Raw genomic sequence first — 22,541 nt, forward strand, 5'->3', positions numbered from 1 at the left:
AATCACGTAGGGCATGAAAATATAAACTTAAATTTGAGAAATTTTTTATGCACAAACATGCCAAACGCTCCAATCATTAGTCATCCAGGATATCAAATAGAGAATTTTACTTTCTTACAAAATAATTATATCATTACACAATATGAATTATACCTTGTAAGACCTAGTCAATAAAATCTTACACCTCTATTATTGAATTTAATACAACAACACGTTTATTTGCTAATAGTCAATGTGTAAACCTATTATATGACTAGTATTTAATCATGGGGACCATGGGGAGTCATCCCCAACACCATTGAATTAAAAAAGAATTAAAATTATTAAGAAATAATTTCCAGAAAATAGAAATACGTCCAAAACACAGTCCAAACGACCTCAAAACGCCGAAAAATACTATGATTCACTGCTAAAGCAGTGAGTTTTTCTCACCACGGCGTTTCCGATGGACCCACCAAATTTCAGCTCAATCAGAGTCCGTCAAGTTCGCTGACCTCCGAAAATTCCGGCTATTCGGTCAAAAACAGGTTTTGCGTTTTTCTAGGATCAGTGTTTAGAAAAGCGATCGCTTCATCGCTTAAAGCGCGAAGCGACGCGAAGCGACAGTGTATCGCTTCAGGCTTCTCGAAGCGATGCGATCTTGAAAAGCGCGCGCTTCAGCTAGTGAAGCGACGAAGCGATGAAGCGACGAAATCGACGAATCGATCTCTTCTTTACAAAAAGCGATAACTGGCCCTTTTTTATAAAAAAAAAAACTTGGGGTCTGTTTTTTAATTATACAAAATAGACCCCTACATAGTCACACTGCTTCTCCCGTCAAAACAATTAATCAAAGATTGACAAAGGCCTAGGGTTGACCCCTTCTCTCTCAAGCTCAAGCTCAAGCGCGACCACTGCTTCTCCAGTCGACCGGTCCAGGTAATTTCTTTCTCCTTTCTTCTTCATTTCTTCTTCTCCTTTCTTCTTCTCCTTTCTCCTTCTCCTTTCTTATTTTTCTTCTGCTTCTTCTGCTTCTGCTGCTTCTCTGCTTATTTTTCAGAATTTTTTTTTCTTTTGCTTCTGCTTCTGTTGCTTCTTCTTCTGATTTCTTTTCAGAAAATAGACCCACTAATTTTTTAAATGTTTTTTTTTCAGTTTATATAATTAATTATTATATATATTATTATTATATGTATTTTCAGTTTATTGATTATGTTTTTTTTCTTATATCTTAAATAATAGGGATATTAAAATGTCTCAAAGTTCGAAAGAGAAAGACCCGGCTTGGCAATATGGCGAGAGAACTAATGAGAAGAATATAAATGTTGTATGCAAGTTTTGCAACAAGATTACAACGGGTGGCATTTATCGCTTTAAATACCATCTAATTAGTGGCGATAGAAACGTCACAAGTTGTCCGAAATGTCCACCGGAGGTGAGGGAAGAAATAAAGAATTTTGTTGAGAAGAAGAAGGAGCAAAAAAATCAAATGGTTCATCAACCAATGGTGGCCAATCTTGATGATGATGATGATATTGAAGAATTGTCACTTCCAACAAAACGGGGAAGAGATGGGTCAAGCCATGGATCATCGACTAAAGGTCCTATGGATTGCTACTTCTCAAAGAAGCCGGGAGCAAAGGGCGGTGGAAAAGATGTACAAAAAATTGCTAAAGACATTTTGAGGGATCGTGCGGTTAGAGCTTTTGCACGATGGGTCTATGATGCCGGGCTCCCCTTCAATTGTGTCAACTATGACACTTTTGGAGACTTTATTGAGGCCGTTGGTCAATACGGACCTGGAATGAAGCCTCCCACTTACCATGAAATAAGAGGTCCTTATCTAAATAAGGAAGTGGAGGAGACTAATAAAATTGTTGAGGAGCATAAAGTTGTGTGGAACAAGTACGGCTGTTCCATTATGATGGATAAGTGGACGGCAAGAACGGGGAAAATGATTATTAATGTGTTGGTGAATTCTCCCCGGGGAAGCTTGTTTCTTGAGTCCATTGATGCTAGTGACTCATCCACTGACCACATCAAAATGTTCACCTTGTTTCAGAATACCATCGAAAAGATTGGTCCAAGCAAAGTTGTTCAAGTGGTCACTGATAATGCAAGTGAAAATAAGAAAGCAGGTGGCATGATTGAAGGAGCGTACAAGAATGTCTATTGGACTCCATGTGCGGCTCATTGTATCAACTTGATGTTCGGGGACATTTTCAGGGAAAAACCCTTCTCTACAGTTTTTGGCCAGGGCGTTAGGTTACATTCTTATATTTCTCAGCGGCCCTTGTTATTGAATATGATGAGAAGATTCACCATGCAAAAAAATTTGGTGAAACCGGGCAAGACAAGGTTCGCCACTGCTTTCTTGACTCTGCATAGTATCCACTGTCAAAAAAACAATTTGAGAAAGATGGTCACTTCAGAGGAATGGAGCAAGAGTAAATTTGCAAAGGAAAGTGCGGGGAAAGAGGTTGCACGCATTATTCTTTCTTATTCTTTTTGGAATAATGTCCTTCATGCTCTTAAAATTGGTGGCCCTTTGGTTAAAGTACTCCGTTTGGTGGATGGAGAGCAAAAACCATCAATGGGCTACCTCTATGAAGCTATGGATAGGGCCAAGGAGACTATTCAAGCATCATTCAGTGATGAGCAGAAATATGCAAAGGTCTTTCAGATCATTGATGCAAGATGGGATGAGCAACTTCATAGACCTTTGCATGCAGCTGGACTTATTCTGAACCCATCACTCTTTTATGAGCAGCATGAGAAGAATTCATTGGCTAAAGAAGTGTGGACAGGATTCCATCAGGTTGTTATCAAGTTGAACCCAGATGAAGACTTGCAAGAAAAGATAGTAGATCAACTTGCTATTTACAAGGCAGCTGAAGGACTTTTTAAGCTCCGACTTGCTATTAAACAAAGAACGACGAAGTCGCCAGGTGACCAAGTGTTTCTATATTTTATAGCTCTAACTTCAATGTATTCTTTATACTTATTAACTCTTGAACATTTTTTTTGACTTCTATAGTTGAATGGTGGGACCAATATGGTGTAGAGACTCCGGAGCTACAGGCTTTCGCCATCAAAGTTCTAAGTTTAACTTGTAGCTCATCTGGATGTGAAAGGAACTGGAGTGTTTTTGAACACGTGAGAAATAAAAAGAATTATTTCGTATTTTGAGATAAAGTAAATTATATCTCAATTGTCCAAACTCCTACTAATTAGTTGACACATCTTTTTTTGCAGATTCATACAAAGAAAAGGAATCGACTAACCTTGAAGCACCTCCATAATCTAGTGTTCATAAAATACAATAGAGCATTGAGGCGTCGCTACAACCACCGCAATATAATTGATCCAATTCTTTTGGACAATATTGATGAGGCTAATGAGTGGCTAACCGGAGTCCCCGAAAATTGCGAAGGTGAAGAAGTATTTGAAGGCGACTCCGATTTCACTTGGGGTGATGTTGCGGTTGGTAGTGGAGTTGGTGAAGATCCTTATGGTTTAAGGAGATATACTCCAAGTTCAAGCTCTATTAGGAAGGGAAAAAGTGTGGCTACTACAAGTCGATCTCTATCCCTAATTGATGAAGATGAAAGTGATCATGAAGAGGAGGGGGAAGAAGAAGATGACGAGCAATATGAAGATAATAGAGGAATTCAAGATTTTGACAATCTTGAAGAAGAAGAAGAAGAAGAGTAGAAGAATAAGATGTTGATTCTAGTGTGGATGGTTTGTGGATGATTTGTGGATGATTTGGTGGTACCTAGTACCTACTTTTAAGTATTTAAATTGAAGTTTTTGATTATTTATAATTTTACATTATGTTTTTTAAGAATTGCGCTTCACTTTAATAAAGCGTGCGCTTCGCTTTGCGCTTCGCTTTCGAAAATTCCGGCTATTCGGTCAAAAACAGGTTTTGCGTTTTTCTAGGATTTACCCCAAAAAATTCAGATAATCTCAATCAAATATCAATAAGAAAACATATATCTCATGATTATAAGAATAATCCATAAATTATGCACAGTTAATTCACAAAACAGCAGTGCAGTTTTTCAGAAAACCACAAATATATGTAATTCAAAAAATGCACATAAACACCATATTCTTGTTTCATGAAAAACTTAGTTATCTAATTAGATGTGAGTGAGCTCTGATACCAATTGATGGATTATTATATACAGCGGAAGCAATCCAGTATCAAAATCACATGTAATTTAGACAACTAGCATAAACGGGATTTCACGGGTTACCTCTTGAAGCGTGAACATATCTCTTCTACCACGTGAGCCTTCAGTTCCATAACTTCTCAATGGAATCTCCATCACCCGCACAATCATGATCCTCGAACGTTCCACGATCTTCTACTGTGTTACCCAAATAATACCCGAAAATAGCAATTTCGTGTGGGCGAAATTTCTAGGAAAACTTGGCTGAAAATTTCAGCCATCATCTACTCATCCCTCTAGGTGGAAAACCTCATGTATTTATAGCACAAGTTTTAAGGGTTAAGACCCTTTTCCAAAACCTGTTAGGTTTTCTTTTCCACCAGAAAAAGGATTCCTTTATTTCCTATTATTTAGGTACAATAGGGACCACAGAATTTAATTAACAAGGCTTCCAATTATGGAATTAATTTATAATTTTCGAAATTAATATCCACCATAATTAATTACGAATTATTCCACTAAAAATTTGTAATTACACTCCTTATTCAATTTCGAAATTCATCCATTAAATCTTATTTAACTCCCCATGTTAAGATTCAGATACGAATCAATTAAATTAAATTACTGACGATTTAATTTATTGATTATTTCCTTTAGACTTTCGCTTAACTTATTTCATGTGTCGGATACAAAATCCACCGGCCGGGTTTACACATGAAAACTTATAAGCTTTCATAAAGGTATATCATCCATCTCTAAACCGAGACATGGATTCCATCAACTAACTATTACTTCGCCAATGTATATTATTATTATCCAATTTACCAGGCATATTGACTCACGAAAGAATCTCGCCTTTTAATAAATCAAAACAATAATAATATACACAGCTAATAATAATTATATCAAGATTAAGAGTATAAGTACATTTAATGGCTAGAGAGTTTATTTTATTAAGTCAGTATAAAATACTTATCTCTACCTGGTCCGTTCAATACATACAAAATGTACTAGCACAAGAAGTTTGAATTAAACCATTCCCATAATCAAGATTAATTATATTTAATCTTGTGCTACAATCATTCATGATGGTTTGTCCAATTCCATCATTAGATTGTGAACTCAAACTTTATACTTATAAGAACCGATGATTTAATCTTCCGTGTATAAGCTAAACTCTATACACTAAATCATCTACTATATAAGCAAAGGACACAGACTATTATATGATCTATTTAAAACTTTATTAAAACTGAATAAACAATTATTTCATAATAAATACTATATCTAAACCAAACTCATGGTTAATAGTATATATCCCAACAATCTCCCACTTAGACTTTTAACCATGATAATTATTAGAATATACTATATCCAAATGCATGGTTAATAGTATATGCCCCAACAGCGAGTAGCTATTGAAAAAGTTTTGGGACGTGGCAGAATGATTAGGATTGGTGTTTTTACTAAAATCAACTATTGCAATGTCAGCGAACGAAATTTTGGTTAAGGTAATTTACAAGCTCTACAACGAAACCGTGAAGACTTGGCCAGTTGCCTCCTGTTTTCAAGCTCAAAATGGCTGGTTTAGCCCTTGAGAGTTGAGGTGTCACTTTGGGATCGTCAGTGACACTGATTTGGAAACATTATCAAATAAGATGAAATTAGTAAAAGTTCTGTTTATGGGAGAGCACTATTAGCTAGTTAGTGAAAGATTCTTCAACAAGTAATATTTAGTTGGGCCTCCTGTACAAAACTAAAAGTCATTACAATCAGTATGACAAAAGGGGAAAAAAACAAAAAAAAAAAAAAAAAAAAAAGGGAAGAGCTGGAGAAAATTGGCTTAACTAATATTAAAATCAGAACATCAAAGAAAAATGGAGCTGGAAGATTGATGCAGCCTTCACCAAGTAATTTCGTCTCATTAGATCTTCCTCAATACTATTACAAAAGAGATTTCAGGCCTGTTTTGAAACTGTAATTTCTACTTGTATTTGGAAAATCAAGTCCAAACATCTCCTTAGGACCTTTTCCTGGTTCCATCAAACCAACCAGCTTTGCTACCAAATATGCACTATCTGCAATGTGGTTCATATCATCTGTCTTGGTCCATAATTGCTGAGCCAATTGTAACCTCCTTCTTTTGCTATTGATCCCAATCCCCCACTTAAGGTATAGGCTGTCTCGTTCTGCTTCGCTTAACTTTTTCTGCATTTGCTTGCTCAGCATCCTTCTCTCTTCTCGCAGATCTTTCTTGCTGTTTTCCAATGAAACAAGACTTAATGAAACCATATTTCATTTTAATGTTCTATGGCAGTCAATTGCATTTACATTCACGGATCTAATACAAGCCTGAATTGACTAAAGAAGTCGAAGAAATTTGTTAGAAAACTGTATACATGAAAGTACATTAGTGCTCTGCATATCGGTAACATTGGCAGAACGATTAAGGGGTATGTGCACATGAAAACATCAACTATATCATCCTTCAAAGTTCAGACATGGAACATATAGATGTATATGGTATATTGAACATGAAAGTATGAGAAACTCTTAGTCAATTAGCAAACTGTTGAGCTTTTTGTTTACTTTATGCGAGTAAATATAAAGATAGAAATGGAGGTTTATGAACAATTCATTTCCATATGACATGTATGTCTGCTTACACACATCTATTAGCAGGGAAAGACCATAGAGAAAACTTTCAAATGGATGCAAGCAGATTACCTTCCCTCCAGTGACAAAGTCCGACCATTGACCACGGTTTTCTCTCCACGTGAAAATGTGTCCTTGAGGAAGGTTAATCTTCTAATTTCAACCTCCATATATATAGCATCTGTGGAATCACCTTGGAAAAGAAGGAAGAAGTAGGCTCTATGTGCCAAGGAGACATTGCAAGCATGCCAAAGTTCAATAATCTCTTTTTGAAGTCTCTTGAATTCTAAGGGCCAGCTGTAACGACTTTTATAATCATCTTCTACTGGCTCCACTCCAACATCTCTCACACTTTTTGACGGTTTATCATGCTCTAGTTCAGCCTCCTGAACCTGTGACATACACATCACTCACATATTAAAGAAGATTTATGAGGTAGGGGGAACTTAATAAGACGGCAGAGTGAAACCGGAGAGGAAAAAGACTGATACTCACATGGCAATCTTTGACATCCATTTCATATTGAAGCTGATCCATTCCATTCATCCTTGCATCCCGTGCACCATCAGCATCATTGACATCCTCATCAGTTAAAGGTTTCCTTTCTGGAACTTCAAGCTCAACATTGAAGGCACTCTGTGCATGGAAGGTGGAATCATTTCTTGAACACTTAACATCAGAGCCAAAGTTCAGGTGAGAAACTTCCATTTCCGAATCCTGAGGTCTTGCATTGAGACTTCTTGCTGGTTCAGATGGTGGTGTGCTTCTATTTCTGTTGGATTCCTCTAAGCATGGAGAAGATCGATCAGTAATTATACTAGCTTTGCAGCTTTTACTTTTAGATAACTTCAAGTTTCTATTGCACGATCTATCATCATTGAATTCACATTGTGAGTATAATTTTTCTGGAGGAGCATTTGAGGAATGAACACAAGTAAATTCTTTATCTTCCTTGAACTTTGGTGATTCAAGGGCTTGATCAACCCTTAAGAAAAGTGACACCATTTCTCTACTGGATTTCCTTTCTTCCGCGAAAAATGAGGATGACACTGATTCTTGGTCTTCTTTAAAGGGTAATGGTTTCAGTTCCCCGTTTTCCTTATGTGGAGGTGTCACCGATCTTCTGTATCCGTTGTCTGGAGGTACTAATGTTCCCTGATTTGTTCTCTCCCGATTTACAATGGTTACTAAAGCAGGAAAGCCACCATTTTGTTCAGGAAATGAATAATTGGATTCTTGTGTTCCCTTCACACTCGATTCTTCTGTTTCAATGCAACGAACTTCCTTGCATAGATCCTCAGAAGTCTCATTACTTTGTTTTTCAACTTCATCCCATCCCTGACATGAATCACTTTTGCTATAATTTGAACTTCCAGGTAATAGCATTGGAAATGTATTGTTGCGAAAGATGGTTTCTTCAAACTCCGGCACGTGTATAATCTGATCTTCAGAGCTACTCCTGCTATGTCCAATTGAACGTGTTCTAACATCAACATCTATGTAACGAGTGTCTCTCAAAATGGAAATCTGTTGCATTGGGCTTTGAAAATCTGGTGATCTCTTCACGCGCAAATTTGGGTAGTGTCCTAGACCAACCTATAGAATAAGTACAAAGTGCCTTTTAGCATAGAATAAGCAAATATATAAATGAGGAAGCAAGTAGAGTCTAGTAAACTTTTATATACCTGTATTACATCATCTCCAAGCAGTTTCAACAGATCTTTAACTTGACTCTGAGCAATATCGCGTTGCAAAATTAAGTCCTTTATCTCCTTCTCCAGCTATAGAAGAGGGGAAAATTGACCAAGGGTTCAAGACGGGGACATTAGTGCATTTTTGTAAAATAATCAGGAAATTGAACTCTTAATTTAAGTCAATAAGGATGAGAGATACCTCAAAATAGCATGTCAGGGGTAATATTAAATGCTTCATTTGCAAAAGAATAAAAGCCATTAACATCCTAGATATATAATGGAGGGCAAATCTTGCATGCTGAAAATCTTAGTTATATGTATTTTTCCGTCAGTGAATTTTGGACCTTCAGTTTATTTTGTTTTTAGTTTCACATATAATGATATTTATCTGTGCTTGTACCACAATTGTGCCTTCCCAATAACAGATTACTTTTTGTTGATACACTAACATGTTAGGCCAGCTTTTCGTATGTTTTTTCCTTGTTATTGTAAAAATTGCTGTATCAAGGATACATTAGTCACTTCCTTTGGTGTAAGAAGGAAACAAGCCAAAGTTTCCAGGTAAAACAATCGGATGTCACAAAGGAAAGAGGTTCCAAATTTTGCAAATACTTTTTATCATCATCAAAATGCATTACCTGTTGTATTTGAAGGTCCTTCTCTTGCAGTAACGCTTCGTAATCTGAAGGGAATATACAAGCCCTTGGATACCTTAACTCACTTTCTAACCTTGCTAACTCCCTCTGTAAATGCTTCACCAATGCTTTATCTGATATGGCTACGTTCACTTGGGCGTTAGTAGTTACTTCCTTAGCACAACTTGCAAATAGTAGAGTATTTCTTGATTGCTCAACATGACTTCGTGCAGGACTCATTGTACAGATGATGGCAGTTCTACCGTTGCCACTCAATGATGGCTGTAATATCCGGGTTAGCTTTGAATCTCGGAAAGGAATGTGACCAGTCCTATCCTTGCTGCATTAAGTTATACAACAACTTGAATTAGTTACAATCGTCGGCATTGATCAGAGGAGGTATGTCATGCTTAAATCTGGCTTCCATTTTAAATTTTGCAGGCCATAGGAATTAATAAAACAGAATTGAAAAAAAAAAAAAAGAATGCAATAATGCTAAGAGGACCTAGGCACATTTCATGCAACAGATTATATAATGTAACACGGAAGGCAAAGCTCTTCTTGTAGAGCTGCTTAATAATCATGTTAAACTTGGTTAGCAGTGCAAGAAAATTAAACGACCTTAGCTTACGAATAACAGTGCCCAGAGTCAGCAAGCTGCGATTTATGTGACAACCTTCTTTCAGTCTTGCACCAGCTGACAACGACTGAGATGCCCCCTCACTTCCAGCCAAATCAACAAAATTCTGTGTTTCAATGGAAAAACATTCAGCAGTTACCTTAGTATAATAGCAACACCACACTATATATCAATTGCTCTTCATGAGAGATACATTTTCTTACCACAGTAGCTAAAAGGGTACCCAGGTTGTCCCCGCCTAAGTGCTCACGAGCAGAACTTTCAATTGTCTGCAACAAATTATACTTCAAACTTCTAGTTGTATTAAAAAGTCAATAGCATGGTAGACAAGAAATTTCAGTTGTTTTACCAGTCTGATGATTTGGTGAGATCTGGAGCTTGTTTCATTGAAGGCAGTCTCCCCAATCTGTCTCTGAGCTGCAACATTAATTGTGAACTCAAGACCATGGTTAATTATATGCCAAAAAAAGCTATTCATTGTGTTACCTTCACAAATAGAAAGTAGCTGAATCACATGGCCCCAGTCCCTCAATATTTCCTCTGTGAGTTTCTCAACAACAGTCCCTCTCTGTTGAAATTGATCGGCATGATTTAAGACGGGGAAAAGATATATAAAAACAAGCAGTAACATTTTGTTGTTCAGTAAAGTAAGTAACCTCTGGATCGTCAAGAAGTCTAAGTGGAGTGCTATCTTCACTAAGGAGATCTCTGACAGATTCATTGTACATCTCCATAGCAGAAAACTTCAAAATAAAGTCTCTCTCTTTGTGCTACATACAAGTAATATTAATTTGATAAGCAAAAACTCCTGGTTAAACAGACAACAAACAATTGTTCATGAAGTAGTTACCTTCTGTACGTATTCGTAGATATCTGCTATGGCATATTCAGTTATTCCAGTCATAGTGTAGGTCTTTCCACTGCTGGTTTGGCCATAGGCAAAAATACTTGCTAGTTGATACATAAATTACTTTAGATCAATAATACAATAGGACATGGACTTCTGTTCAGAAATTCCAAAAAGTAGAAGCAGAGTAGATGCACTCACAATTGTATCCTTTGACAACTGAAAGAGCAACTTCTTTAGCTGCTTCTTCATAGACCTGTCTTGTACAGCAATCACTGCTAAATACCCTGTCTATAAACAAAATCATAAACCAATAACACAATAATGGCAAAATACTGAAAAATGATCCAGAAAACGAGGGTGAAATTCAAAAATACCCAAATTTACAAGTGGTAATTGAAAAATAGCCACAGTTTCAAAAGTAATCGAAATTTAACCATTTTTCATATAAAGATAAACCTGAACGAAAATACTATCCAAAATTCGGTAAATATTCCATCATAATATACTGGAGTTCCAGTATAATATACTGAATTTACAGCATAATATGCTGGAAGTTCATACACAGGTACTTCAATCTCCAGTATATTATGCTGGAACTTTCCGTGTGTTGCAGCAAAATAGTGGCTATTTTTCAATAACTTTGCAAACGCTGGCTATTTTTCAATGGCTGGCAAGCCCGTGCTATTTTGACGAAAACGATCTTCCAATGTAAATTCACTAAAATATACTTTTTACATAAATAAACAAATTTGGAACCATTTTTACAACAATCAAATGTAAAGACTTACCAAACGTATATGCAGAGGGATATATTAAGCGTTCTGATGGCGAGAGGCTAATATTCTTGTATATAATTGTTGTATCATTGACACATTCCCAGTCTGAAACATCATTTCTCTCCTCTTTCTCATTCAATGGCCTTAGCCTCACCGATACAAAAATCCTCTCTTCACGCCCCTGCATTACTTCCTCGCCACCTTCCATTTTTTCCATTCTCCACAAATTATTCAGAGAATGTTAAATCAAAAAAATCCCATTTAATTTCCTAGGCATTTCATTCTTCAAATAGAAGAAAAGAGTCAATATATTGTGTTACATGCATTTGGAGAAACTATTGGATGTGTTTTCTTTTGATAACTATGGTCCAATTTACAATCTTGTTAGTATTTGCCATGCATTATACGTAACAATATTGTTGATAATATTAAAAGGATCAAGAATTTATTTATTTTTTCCTCTACTTTTCTGGGTTGTTTTCAGAGAAAGTTGATGTATGATATTTTTGAAGAAAAAAAGAGACTCTTTTTCTCTTTCTCTTTCTCTTTCTCTTTCTCTTTCTCTTTCTGTTTGGAAATGAGACATCAGAGAGAAAGAGAAAGAAATGGATATAAAAGACAGTTGAGAATTGGATTTGAGAATCAAAGCATAAATTAAAGAAAGGTAAAAAAAAAAAAAAAAAAGGTATTTTATATTTTTCCCCGTTTGGTTGAGGCTGGCAAAGATGAAAAAATTTAGCAGTCCTAATTTCTGTTACTTTTTTATTTCCTTTGTGTTTTCTTCTTTCTGTTGTATATCAATATATTTTTGTTTATGCAGCCAAAATTTAAGCTTTCTTATCATTAGTTGGTTTTTAATTATTCACCTTTCACCTTATTGATATGTGAGTTTTTATTGGGTATTATCATTTTTAGTCCGCGTCAAAAATTATTTATATTTGGTAGCCGAAAAAGTATATAAAATTTGTATAATTTTTGTATGTAACATACAGAATATATATATACAAATTGTATATATTTTTCGGCTATTTTACTTTTATAGCAGTCCTTTTTTATTTGCATACTATCAAATTCGTAGGTTGAACTTTGGACGAACGAGAACAGTTTATAATCCAATCCGTCCGAAATGTGTATTAAGCGGTATTATTACTTTTAGCCCGCGACAGAAACTATTGACATTTGGTAGCCGAAAAAGTATAAAATTTATATATTTTTTGTATATAACATACAGAATGTGTGTGTGTATATATATATATATACTAGTTTCTCGGCACGTGTATACTGAGTTATGTAATACACGTTTTGTAAGAAAATACAAATATTATCAAAATAATTTTTTGATTAATTAACAATACATGAAAAATAAAGTATAAATTTTTGTGAATGATGAATGTGAATCCTCGTACTATGATTTAGTTGCCAATGTCAAGATAATTATCATCTTAACCTACAAATATGAACAATTAAGGTTTACTCAGATACAAGTGATTTTAAATACTTTTTTGTTTTATAAGCTAAGTAGAAATATGTGATTCAACTTATCTCACCAAATACTTCCTTGTAGATGATATTTTTGATGCATTTTTTTATTTATTTTTTTGTTTATATTACATACCTGAGTTAGTTCACTCTTACTCCAATTACGATAGTATCATCTTGGCTTACTACATTATCGATAGTCATTGGAGGATTATCTTGGGTTGCTCTATGATTAGAAATTTCTATATTTATGAATTAACTATTGTTCCTTCATTGGAAAGGATAACAACTCCTCGGTCATATTGTAGGATGTAAATTTCTTTTTTATGGCTTTTCGACCAATCCTTTATCACATTTAAAACATATCAAAATTTGATAGTTTGTTCCCACCACAATAGCATATGTATATCTCTAGTGATCAAAGCTAATATACATATCACATATCCTTTCATGATCTTAATAGTAATTTTAATGTATTAGTGTAAACCTAATTCTTATCTTACAATCTAAAAGATTATATTGTATATAATTTTATACATGCTACCAAATTGTATACAAACAAAGTGATTATTTTATTTGATAAAAAGAATAATAAACTTAACCTTTAAATAAATGTTATATATTTCGGATGCAAATAAAAGAAATTGAGATTATCACAAGATAAACATTTACGGTAACAATCGTAGAAACTAAATTTCATGTATCACATTGGAAAGAAAATTAATAAATATTGAGTAAAGTAAAGAAAGTAAAACCTGATTTTATCGCCACTTCCTTTTCAATTCATCCATTAATAAATATTAGAGAAATTCATTTTGAGTGGAAAACAACGCCATTGATTATATGTGGCTGGAGAATCTTCAAGTGCCTCCCTATTTTAAGATTCAATTGGTTTGTTTATTCAATTCAACATAAAGAACGGAAATACTGGAATTTTATCTTTTGATGATGTAATCTTGCTACAAACCATGGTAATCTCACATGAGTGAGCAAGTTTTCTAATAGTAAAATGTCATACTTTCGAAACGGTGGCTTTATCGATTATTCAAGCATGACTCTACCACTTTGTTATCAATGGCTAGATCCTTTTTCTTCTTCGATTAATGTTTATAACATGACAGCTTCACTTCCACGACCAAAAAAATCTATCCTATTATTTCCACGTGTGACTCCTAACATGGATAATTGTTAATTCAGTTATGTAATGGCTTTGATTATGCACTGGATAGTAGGTTCCTATAGAGAATTACGAATCTGGATTTCGGTGCAACATACTTGCAATTTATGTTATATATGTCCTAAATACAACGTTTGTGAACCATCACGACAAATATTGTGGCTCTTCGAAATTTTATTGTTATGAATAACCAACTCTTTTTTATTAGTAAGATATTTAAAATCAAAAAGGTTATTTAGTAATTTAACTTTTAACTTTTAGGATTCTCACTTTCAATATAATATAGATATAAATATTGAGAACGGTTGTGCAGTGTCATTTTTTCATTAATTAAAATAAGTTGGGCCTAAGATGAGTTGCCCAACAAGTTCAAACTTAAGACCTACAATTCTAATTGGGACAAATTGGACGTGTTGCATAATTATGGGTCAAAATAGGTTAATTGAATCAAATTTTGGCAGGTTAAAAAGAAATGAGCAGATAAACAAATCATGACACAATTTTCTAGATCGAAATAAGTTCAGCAATAACAATTGGTTTTCTTCTAGTGGAGTCTATGCGTGATGACGAGCAACACAAATTTTATAACTAAATGTCATGACCCGCCACATCATCATGCCACGTAGGTGTCACTTGACATATATTTTTGCCATATAGAATGATTACATAAGTTAGGGAAAAGATCTTGATAGAATATCCTAGAACTATGTAGAATTTCCTTAGAAAAACTCTAGATATTTATGCATTTGTAGGAAGGTTCTAGAGAAATATAGAGGCTTCCTTAGGAAGACCCTAGAACCCTATAGAATTGTTAGGAAAGTCCTTAGAAGAATCTAGATGTGTAGAATATTCTAGAGAAGGGACTTAGTTGTAAATATGGAAGGACTTGTAGAACAATTATTATTTATATACTAACCCCTAGGTGATTAGTATAAATAGGTGGCATTCATTTGTAATTCATCAACCAAGCAAAACAATCAAGTTCTCTCTAATACAAAAGCTTTCTTTGGCAATTCTCATGTGTTCTAACATTTCTTAGCAATCATGAGTGTAGTAGGGCTGACTTGGCATAACAAGAACATGAGCAAATTATGCAAGATCGTGAGTGAGTTGTCAAGTGCCGCACGTGCACTTAGTTTAAGACTAAGGACGTGACAACGTGGTATCAGAGCAAAGGTTGAAACTAAGGGAATGGCGAACATCGGAGAAGTTAACGCTGCCAACACCCAAGCCAACGTCATCCAGGATGTTGTTGGTAAGAGCGGCTGTAACAAAAAGAGGAATACCACCAACAATAGCCAGGAGGTGCCAACCGAGGTTGTGTCAAACGAGAGGCTTACATCCCAAGAACCATCTGCCACTGAGGCGAGCGGGGATGAAGTGGAGGTCCTGCCGGAGGACGTCTCGCTCGGTAAAGAGTGGGTGATGAAGGTGAATGTGGGGATGGACGCCGTCGAGATCTTTGGCCAACGCTTGGGGAAGGGGGAAGTCACCCTTAGAGTTCTTGAGGGACAAACTCTTAAAGAAATTGAGAGCATCTGAAATGAATTGCAGGGGCGTACGCATGTCGAGATGGAGCTAAGGAAAACCATCACTACTTGGAGTGCAGACTTATGGAGGCATTGAGTATTATCGATGCCATAAAGGCAAAGATAGAGTCGCTCGGGAGCATGCTGATGCTAGCGTGACCGAGGCAAACAGTAATGTTGTTGTGACGAGGGAGACCAAGATCGAGGCTCCCAAATTGCCAATGTTCAAAGGTGTTCGTGATGCACAAGAAGTAGAGAACTTCCTTTGGCACTTGGAGAACTACTTCAGGCATGGCAATGTGAGAGACGACGAGGCTAAGATCAACACTGTTGTGTTGTACCTCTCAGAGATTGATGCGTTGTGGTGGCGTCGAAAGTGTGCTGACATGGAAAAGGGGCTATGCAACATTGAGACGTGGGAGCAGTTCAAGAAGGAGTTGAAGAAGCAATTCTACCCGGTGAATGTGGTGTATGAGGCTAGGCGGAAGCTAAGGGAGCTCCGACAGACGGCCACAATTCGGGAGTATGTGCACGAGTTCACTACCTTAATGCTGCAAATCCCGTCATTATCCAAGGAAGATTCACTCTTTCACTTCATGGATGGGTTGCAAAATTGGGCAAAGTAGGAGTTAAGAAAACATCAAGTAGCCAATGTGGACGAGGCATTAGCGGTAGCCGAGTCACTTGTTGACTTCAAGATGGAGTCTGCCAAGTCCAAAGAAGGCGACGTCGAGAGGCGTGAGGGAGACCATGACAAGGACAATGGGAAAGGCATAACCGATGTATACAATGGTAATGGAAAGGGGCCATCATATAATGGACAAGGTTCCAAGAGAAACGGCAAGGGGCCGGAAAACAATAGCGAATACGTGCCTAAGAGAGGGTGCTACTTTTGCAAAGGATCATATCACGGAAGTGAATGCCCAGAGTTGGGTAAGCTTGCAACAATGATCGGGAATTTTGCTCAGGGACACAAGGGTGACACACGAGAGACCGACTGCATTGGAGGGATGCGCTTGGAATCTAAGCCGAAAGTAGGGGATTCTGAAGCCTATCTTGGCGCCATGCAAATAGAACATGGTGGTAGCAAGAAAAGTTGGGCGGACATAGTTGAAGGGGATGGTAAGTTACAAAATGATGGCACACTATCAGACTTAGATGATGCACGAAGCAGAGGGGTCAAGTTTGCTAGCAAGGATGGGACCACGGAGGGCAGCCACATAGGGAGTGAAAGCATAGACCCGATACTTGAGAAGCTTCTGGACTTGGTTGAGTCATGGGGAGATTCAGGCCAAGAGAAAGGGGAGGCATCAGATAGGCGGAGGATCGAGGCCATTATTGTTAGCTGTCCAAAGTACAAACGGCATAAGAAGAGGTAACCAGTACCTTGTGAAATAGGAAGGCAGACCGCTTCATAGAGCATCATGGGTAATGGACAAAGATCTCCGGCGACGCCAAGGCGAGGTGCGCGTATACGTGTCGATGCTTTGTGCCGAGGCGGCACAAAATTGGGTGGGGGAGAGTGTCATGACCCGCCACATCATCATGCCACGTAGGTGCCACTTGGCATATATTTTTGCCATATGAAAGGGTTACATAAGTTAGGGAAAAGATCTTGATGGAATATCCTAGAACTATGTAGAATTTCCTTAGAAAAGCTCTAGATATTTATGCATTTGTAGGAAGGTTCTAAAGAAATATAGAGGCTTCCTTAGGAAGACCCTAGAACCCTATAGAATTGTTAGGAAAGTCCTTAGAAGAATCTAGATGTGTAGAATATTCTAAAGAAGGGACTTAGTTATAAATATGGAAGGACTTGTAGAACAATTATTATTTACATACTAGCCCCTAGGTGATTAGTATAAATAGGGGGCATTCATTTGTAATTCATCGACCAAGCAAAACAATCAAGTTCTCTCTAATACAAAAGCTTCCTTTGACAATTCTCACGTGTTCTAACATTTCTTAGCGATCATGAGTGTAGTAGGGCTGATTCGGCATAGCAAGAACGTGAGCAAGTTATGCAAGATGAGTGAGTTGCCAAGTGTCGCACGTGCACTTAGTTTAAGATTAAGTACGTGACATAAAGGTCCAAACCGTTGAGAAGTTAGAACTTTGCTGGAAATACAAATTAAACTAATTACGTACAATAATACATTATTCGACAGTCCCATGTACGAAAATTCTTTGTGCAGCATTCACCTAATTATAATTGGTTGCTCTTCATTATGGAATTGAATAGAACTTATTTCCTTGCCATACTGCAGATAGTTTGCAAGGAATTATTCACTAAACAACCTAACTATTCACAACAGAAAAGCCTTTATGTTCAACAAAATCCCAAAACAACGGTGAGCAACTGGGAAAAGGTTTTAACTAGTATTGTAGGGGGTTTTACCCCTCCAAAAATGGGCGTATGCCACTATTTGCGACGCGCACACGGTATTCTTTAGTAAAAGGCGAAAGAATAGTTCGCTATGTGCTCATCGAGTGGCTGCGTGAGTAGAACTGAACAGGATGGCCTTATTTTATATTGTTCCCAGCTGCTCGCTTCTGCTTTTGCAGCCAATGTGGGACGTTAGTAATATGGGCTTTCTTGTTGGGCTGTGTCCACTCCACATTATATTGAAAAATTTTCATAAAGCACTATCTTTTAGTAGTAATTAGTCATCTATAGATATCATTTGTTATATTACGAATTATAGATACTTTTTGTGTGGTTATAAGATGTATTTGATGTATTTAAGCTATTATATTCATGAATACAGTAGCAAAAATCGGTGTGAATAAGGGAAGTCCAGCTAATCAGTTGTTGTATTCGAGTGTATTCGGCTGTATTTATGGAGTGAAACATGGGATTACCGCTGGACAGATTATTGTATTCGACTGTATTCACGGCATGAAATAGGAGATTACACTATTTTTAAAACGGAAAGTGAATCAATTAACATAATAGACTCCTAATATAACTCAACAAACTCAATTATAACACACAAATTTTGTATTTTCAGTTATAAAAAAGATTCTCAACCGAAAAGTACCCCCAAAACATAGCAATCTTCAGAGAAATTATATAATACATCTGAATACATAAATTATATTAATTAAAAAAACATATGAATACATTCATGGCATATAGCGAGACAGTGAATACAATGAAATACATAGAATACAGCGGGATACAATAAGAAAAAAAGACAGTGAATACAATGAAATACATGGAATACAACGAAACACATTGAATTACAATGGAAAAAAAAAGACAATGAATACAATAAAATACATGAAAATATAGCGTGATATATTGAAAATACATTGAAATATATTAACAGAAAATCAAGTTGCTCAACCCCAAAATCCGTCGTCTTTGTTCAAGAACAAACCCTAATTTCCGGTAAATCCGCCGTCGAGCAAAAACCCTGAATCTCATTGTTCCCACGCATCTTGTACATTGCTTCTGACACATCTGGCAGTACCATCGTAGCTTTTGTTAGCCCTTAGCTTTGATTCGATTCGCAATAAGCCCTTACCAAATATCTGCCAACCTTTTCTAGTTGTTGGTCTGTTTGTTTCAATTGGGTTTTGTGTGTATGTGATGTACAAATCATACATACATATACATAGTATCTATCCTTTTTCTCTCTCTTCAGTTATAATAATATGAAAACTCCTCACACGCCGCCTCACTTCACTTTCACTTCCTCTGTGTTTTTCACAATTCAAGAAAATCTCCCTTTTTGTTTGATTTTTAACCTTGTAAAATCAAGAAAAGCTTTTTCCTTGTGAATTTATAATTCATGGAGAATGATTAGCGTTGAGAGAGAGGGTGGAGAAAAATCTGAAAGAATGAGAGAGAAAAATAATACAAAGTGTATTTTATAGCTTAAGGGTAGGAGGTGATCATAAATAGATATTTGGCTATAATAATCAAAAGGTAACTATTGAATATAATTTTTTAAAAGGGTATTTATTTAAATTAAATAAGGTATCCGTGCCATGGGCACGCCCTGCCATGTCCTGCGACGTCCTGACACGTCCTGACACATCCTGCCATGTCCTGACCCGTGCATGGTCACGCCCTGCCATGTCCTGCGATGTCCTGACTCGTGCCATGGCCATATCCTGCGCCGTCCTGACTCGTCCTGACACGTAGGTAAAAATTCCTTATATTTATATCTTGGCTATTTAGCAATATTCCGCAACGAACTAATAAACAGTTGAGTTCCATAACTAACACTACGACTCATAATGTTACCTCAAAAGTAGTCATATAGTTCAAATGGCCAAATCACGGATAACAAAACACAAAAAAGTTGAAACTAGAAAACCCTGGTTAATTTAAAATCACTATACTCTTTACCATTGCTGGGATTCACAACACAACCTGTGCACTAGCTAGATGGCAGCAGAAACTACGTTTCTTGTTTCACATGAATTCCAAGTCCTAATATATACAGAAGATCAAAAGAAACAATATAAACAAATAAAAGAATGACTCTTCTTATTTTTCCCCCCTACAAATGTATGTCGTGTGTGATATACTCAGCAGGGCAGCATGAGAGAATCCTTCCTGCCAAATTCTGTCGAGGCAAATCTCAAGCTAGTTGAAATGCTTAAACTCAGCCAAACTTGATCATGTTGGCTGATTTATATTTCTGTATTCTACACTTTCAAATAGTGGTTGTAGTAAGAGGAGAAATGTGGCCTAGGGTTCGCAAATGCGAACCCCTCAAATGTAAAGAAACAATCCCAAAAGCGAAGAACCTCACATCCCTGCTGTCATCGCAAATGCGATGAATAGTTCACAATTGCGAACAATGGGACACTTCGCAAATGCAACCATAAAGATCGCAAATGCGAACCAGCTCACCCAGGTCATCCCATGCAAATTAATGCGAACTCTGTGTTCGCAAATACGGACCTAGAACACTATAGCTAATATCGCAATTGCGATCCATATCTCGCAAATGCGAGTCCTAAGGCTTCTGTGCAAGAATCAACAGTACCTAAACTCTATCAAACACTCCGCAATGCATCAGAAACTCATCCGAGCCCTCGTGGCTCCAAACCAAACATCAACACAAGTCTAAAAACATAACACAAACTCTCTTGCACGATCAAATCATCAAAATAATATCCGAACCCATGAATAGGACCTCCAAAACACATGAAATCAACATGAAACTCAAGAATTTCTAAAAAATAACCGTGCGTCCGATTCTTTTCAAATCAACTCGGAATGACGCCAAATTTTGCGGACAAGTTCCAAATGACAAAACGGACCTATTTCAAGTCCCGAAACAGAAATCCAAACACGATAGCTATGACGTCATCCTAAGGTCAAACTTATAAAAATTCTAAGACTTTAAATTTTCAACTTTCGGCAAAACAACATAAATCAACCTACGGACCTTCGAATTCTCATAACCACACGAACAACTCATGTGTCAATAGTACAACCCACACACAATACAAGTAAATGATCAATAAACATCAAGGTTCATCTTCTTAGACTGGTATGACTGACTAACTATGGTGTATGCTTGTGCAAGTATTCTATCACAACTCGAATCAACGAGTAAGATTAGAGACAATGAATGGTACATAGGAAACAACACAACAAAACATAAAATGCATAACTCACACAAAGTAGTCACACCACTACACAGATATTATCAACAACAATGTCCCCAGGTTATCACAAGTCATGACAAATCATCCCCGTCATAGCCCCCTTGTCTCTCCACATGCGCAATAATAAAGTAAATGCCTGCCTTGTTTCGTCGTACGCACATAATAATATTCCCGTCTTGTCTCGCCACATGCGCAAACCCATATATATATATATAGCTCGCTTCACGCCGCATGTGCAAATATCAATAATAACAATAGCACGAACAACTCACGTGCGAACACTCCGACAATTCTCTCAACAATATTACGTGTGCCAAAAAGACATAACAATACAATATAACAACTCACACCATATGTGCCCATATGCCACAAAATTTTCTCAAAATGATTCCAATACCACAACCACACATAGCCCTCGGCTCAGCAACACTGAGTATAACAACAACAACAACAACAACAACAACAACAACAACAATAACACGAGAGTACGACAAGTAAATCAACACAAGAATTATAAAACACAAAGAAACGGAAGAATGAGCTCACAATGAAACGCATAACAAGTAATAATGGTTTCAAACAAGAATAAATCAACAATAATAGAGATAGTGTATAACAATGATATCAAATAAGAGTAACTCAACAATAAGAGAGACAACATGTAACAATGATTTCAAATAAGAATAACTCAACAATAAGAAAGATAACATGTAACAACGACCTCAAATAAGGATAAGCCAATAGTAGAAGAGGTACCATATAACAATGACTTCGATAAGGATAAGTCAACCATGGAAGAGATAACAATAACTTCAATTAAGGATAACTAATTACGGAAGAGATAACATGGTAATAAAAGAGGAAATAACTTCAACAAAGGCATATAAAAGTATATTTGGCAACAAGGGTAAAACATGAATAAATCAATTTCAAATAAGATATGTAAGGATAAATTGAGAAATGGAGGATATAATATGATGAGACGACTTCATTTTAACGTACATGAGAACCTAAGAGTCTAGGTCGGTCAAATTTCCACATATAAGCTGTGTACGCGCTCGTTACCTCGTGTATACGTCTTTCACGTAGTTCAAATAGAGCAAACAAACCAATCCATACGGGATATTTTCCCCCACACAACGTTAGGCAAGATACTTACCTCAAAAGCCCTCAATCAATGCTCAAAAATAGCTTTTCCTTTACAATTCACCTCCGCTCGGCACAAATCTAACCAAAATCGACTTAATAACATCAAATAATGCAAGAGAAATCAATTCCAATAAATAAGGCTATGATCTTTACACAATTTCTC

At 36.5% G+C, this 22,541-nt stretch overlaps 2 protein-coding genes and 1 non-coding gene across 3 annotated transcripts; 1 reads left to right on the top strand and 2 right to left on the bottom strand.

The window, feature by feature from the left end:
• The first annotated feature begins 545 nt into the window (after window positions 1-545).
• Window positions 546-3,813, top strand: LOC142179446 (uncharacterized). The gene is made up of 4 exons (XM_075249500.1): window positions 546-918; window positions 1,222-2,927; window positions 3,017-3,135; window positions 3,235-3,813. Exons 2-4 carry the CDS (start codon window positions 1,232-1,234, stop codon window positions 3,691-3,693), a joined length of 2,274 nt encoding a protein of 757 aa, XP_075105601.1. The 5' UTR covers window positions 546-918; window positions 1,222-1,231; the 3' UTR covers window positions 3,694-3,813.
• A 2,043-nt stretch (window positions 3,814-5,856) lies between these two features.
• Window positions 5,857-12,086, bottom strand: LOC107823487 (kinesin-like protein KIN-7F). Its single transcript, XM_016650133.2, has 13 exons — window positions 11,423-12,086; window positions 10,833-10,922; window positions 10,635-10,735; window positions 10,441-10,554; window positions 10,271-10,352; window positions 10,134-10,201; window positions 9,988-10,053; window positions 9,766-9,890; window positions 9,148-9,484; window positions 8,501-8,596; window positions 7,311-8,411; window positions 6,888-7,207; window positions 5,857-6,417 (listed from the first exon to the last, which is right to left on the bottom strand). Exons 1-13 carry the CDS (start codon window positions 11,625-11,627, stop codon window positions 6,105-6,107), a joined length of 3,018 nt encoding a protein of 1,005 aa, XP_016505619.1. The 5' UTR covers window positions 11,628-12,086; the 3' UTR covers window positions 5,857-6,104.
• Window positions 12,087-17,980: 5,894 nt separating this feature from the next.
• On the bottom strand, window positions 17,981-18,091 carry LOC142179725 (U5 spliceosomal RNA). The gene has a single exon (XR_012708265.1). It is a non-coding gene; the product is annotated as a U5 spliceosomal RNA (small nuclear RNA).
• Window positions 18,092-22,541: the final 4,450 nt, after the last annotated feature.

Source organism: Nicotiana tabacum, chromosome 3 (assembly GCF_000715075.1).
Source record: "Nicotiana tabacum cultivar K326 chromosome 3, ASM71507v2, whole genome shotgun sequence".
NCBI classification, from domain to species: domain Eukaryota; kingdom Viridiplantae; phylum Streptophyta; class Magnoliopsida; order Solanales; family Solanaceae; genus Nicotiana; species Nicotiana tabacum.

What these genes read in the sequence shown, in the direction of transcription:
- LOC107823487 (XM_016650133.2), bottom strand. Translation starts at nt 11,627, where the DNA reads ATGGAAAAAATGGAAGGTGGCGAGGAAGTAATGCAGGGGCGTGAAGAG. An exon ending in ACTGTTATTCGTAAGCTAAG is followed by an intron (nt 9,485 to 9,765) that starts GTCGTTTAATTT and finishes AACTTAATGCAG; the next exon opens with CAAGGATAGGACTGGTCACA. An exon ending in ACTTTGTCACTGGAGGGAAG is followed by an intron (nt 6,418 to 6,887) that starts GTAATCTGCTTG and finishes ATTGGAAAACAG; the next exon opens with CAAGAAAGATCTGCGAGAAG.
- LOC142179446 (XM_075249500.1), top strand. Translation starts at nt 1,232, where the DNA reads ATGTCTCAAAGTTCGAAAGAGAAAGACCCGGCTTGGCAATATGGCGAG. An exon ending in AAGAACGACGAAGTCGCCAG is followed by an intron (nt 2,928 to 3,016) that starts GTGACCAAGTGT and finishes TGACTTCTATAG; the next exon opens with TTGAATGGTGGGACCAATAT. An exon ending in ACTGGAGTGTTTTTGAACAC is followed by an intron (nt 3,136 to 3,234) that starts GTGAGAAATAAA and finishes CTTTTTTTGCAG; the next exon opens with ATTCATACAAAGAAAAGGAA.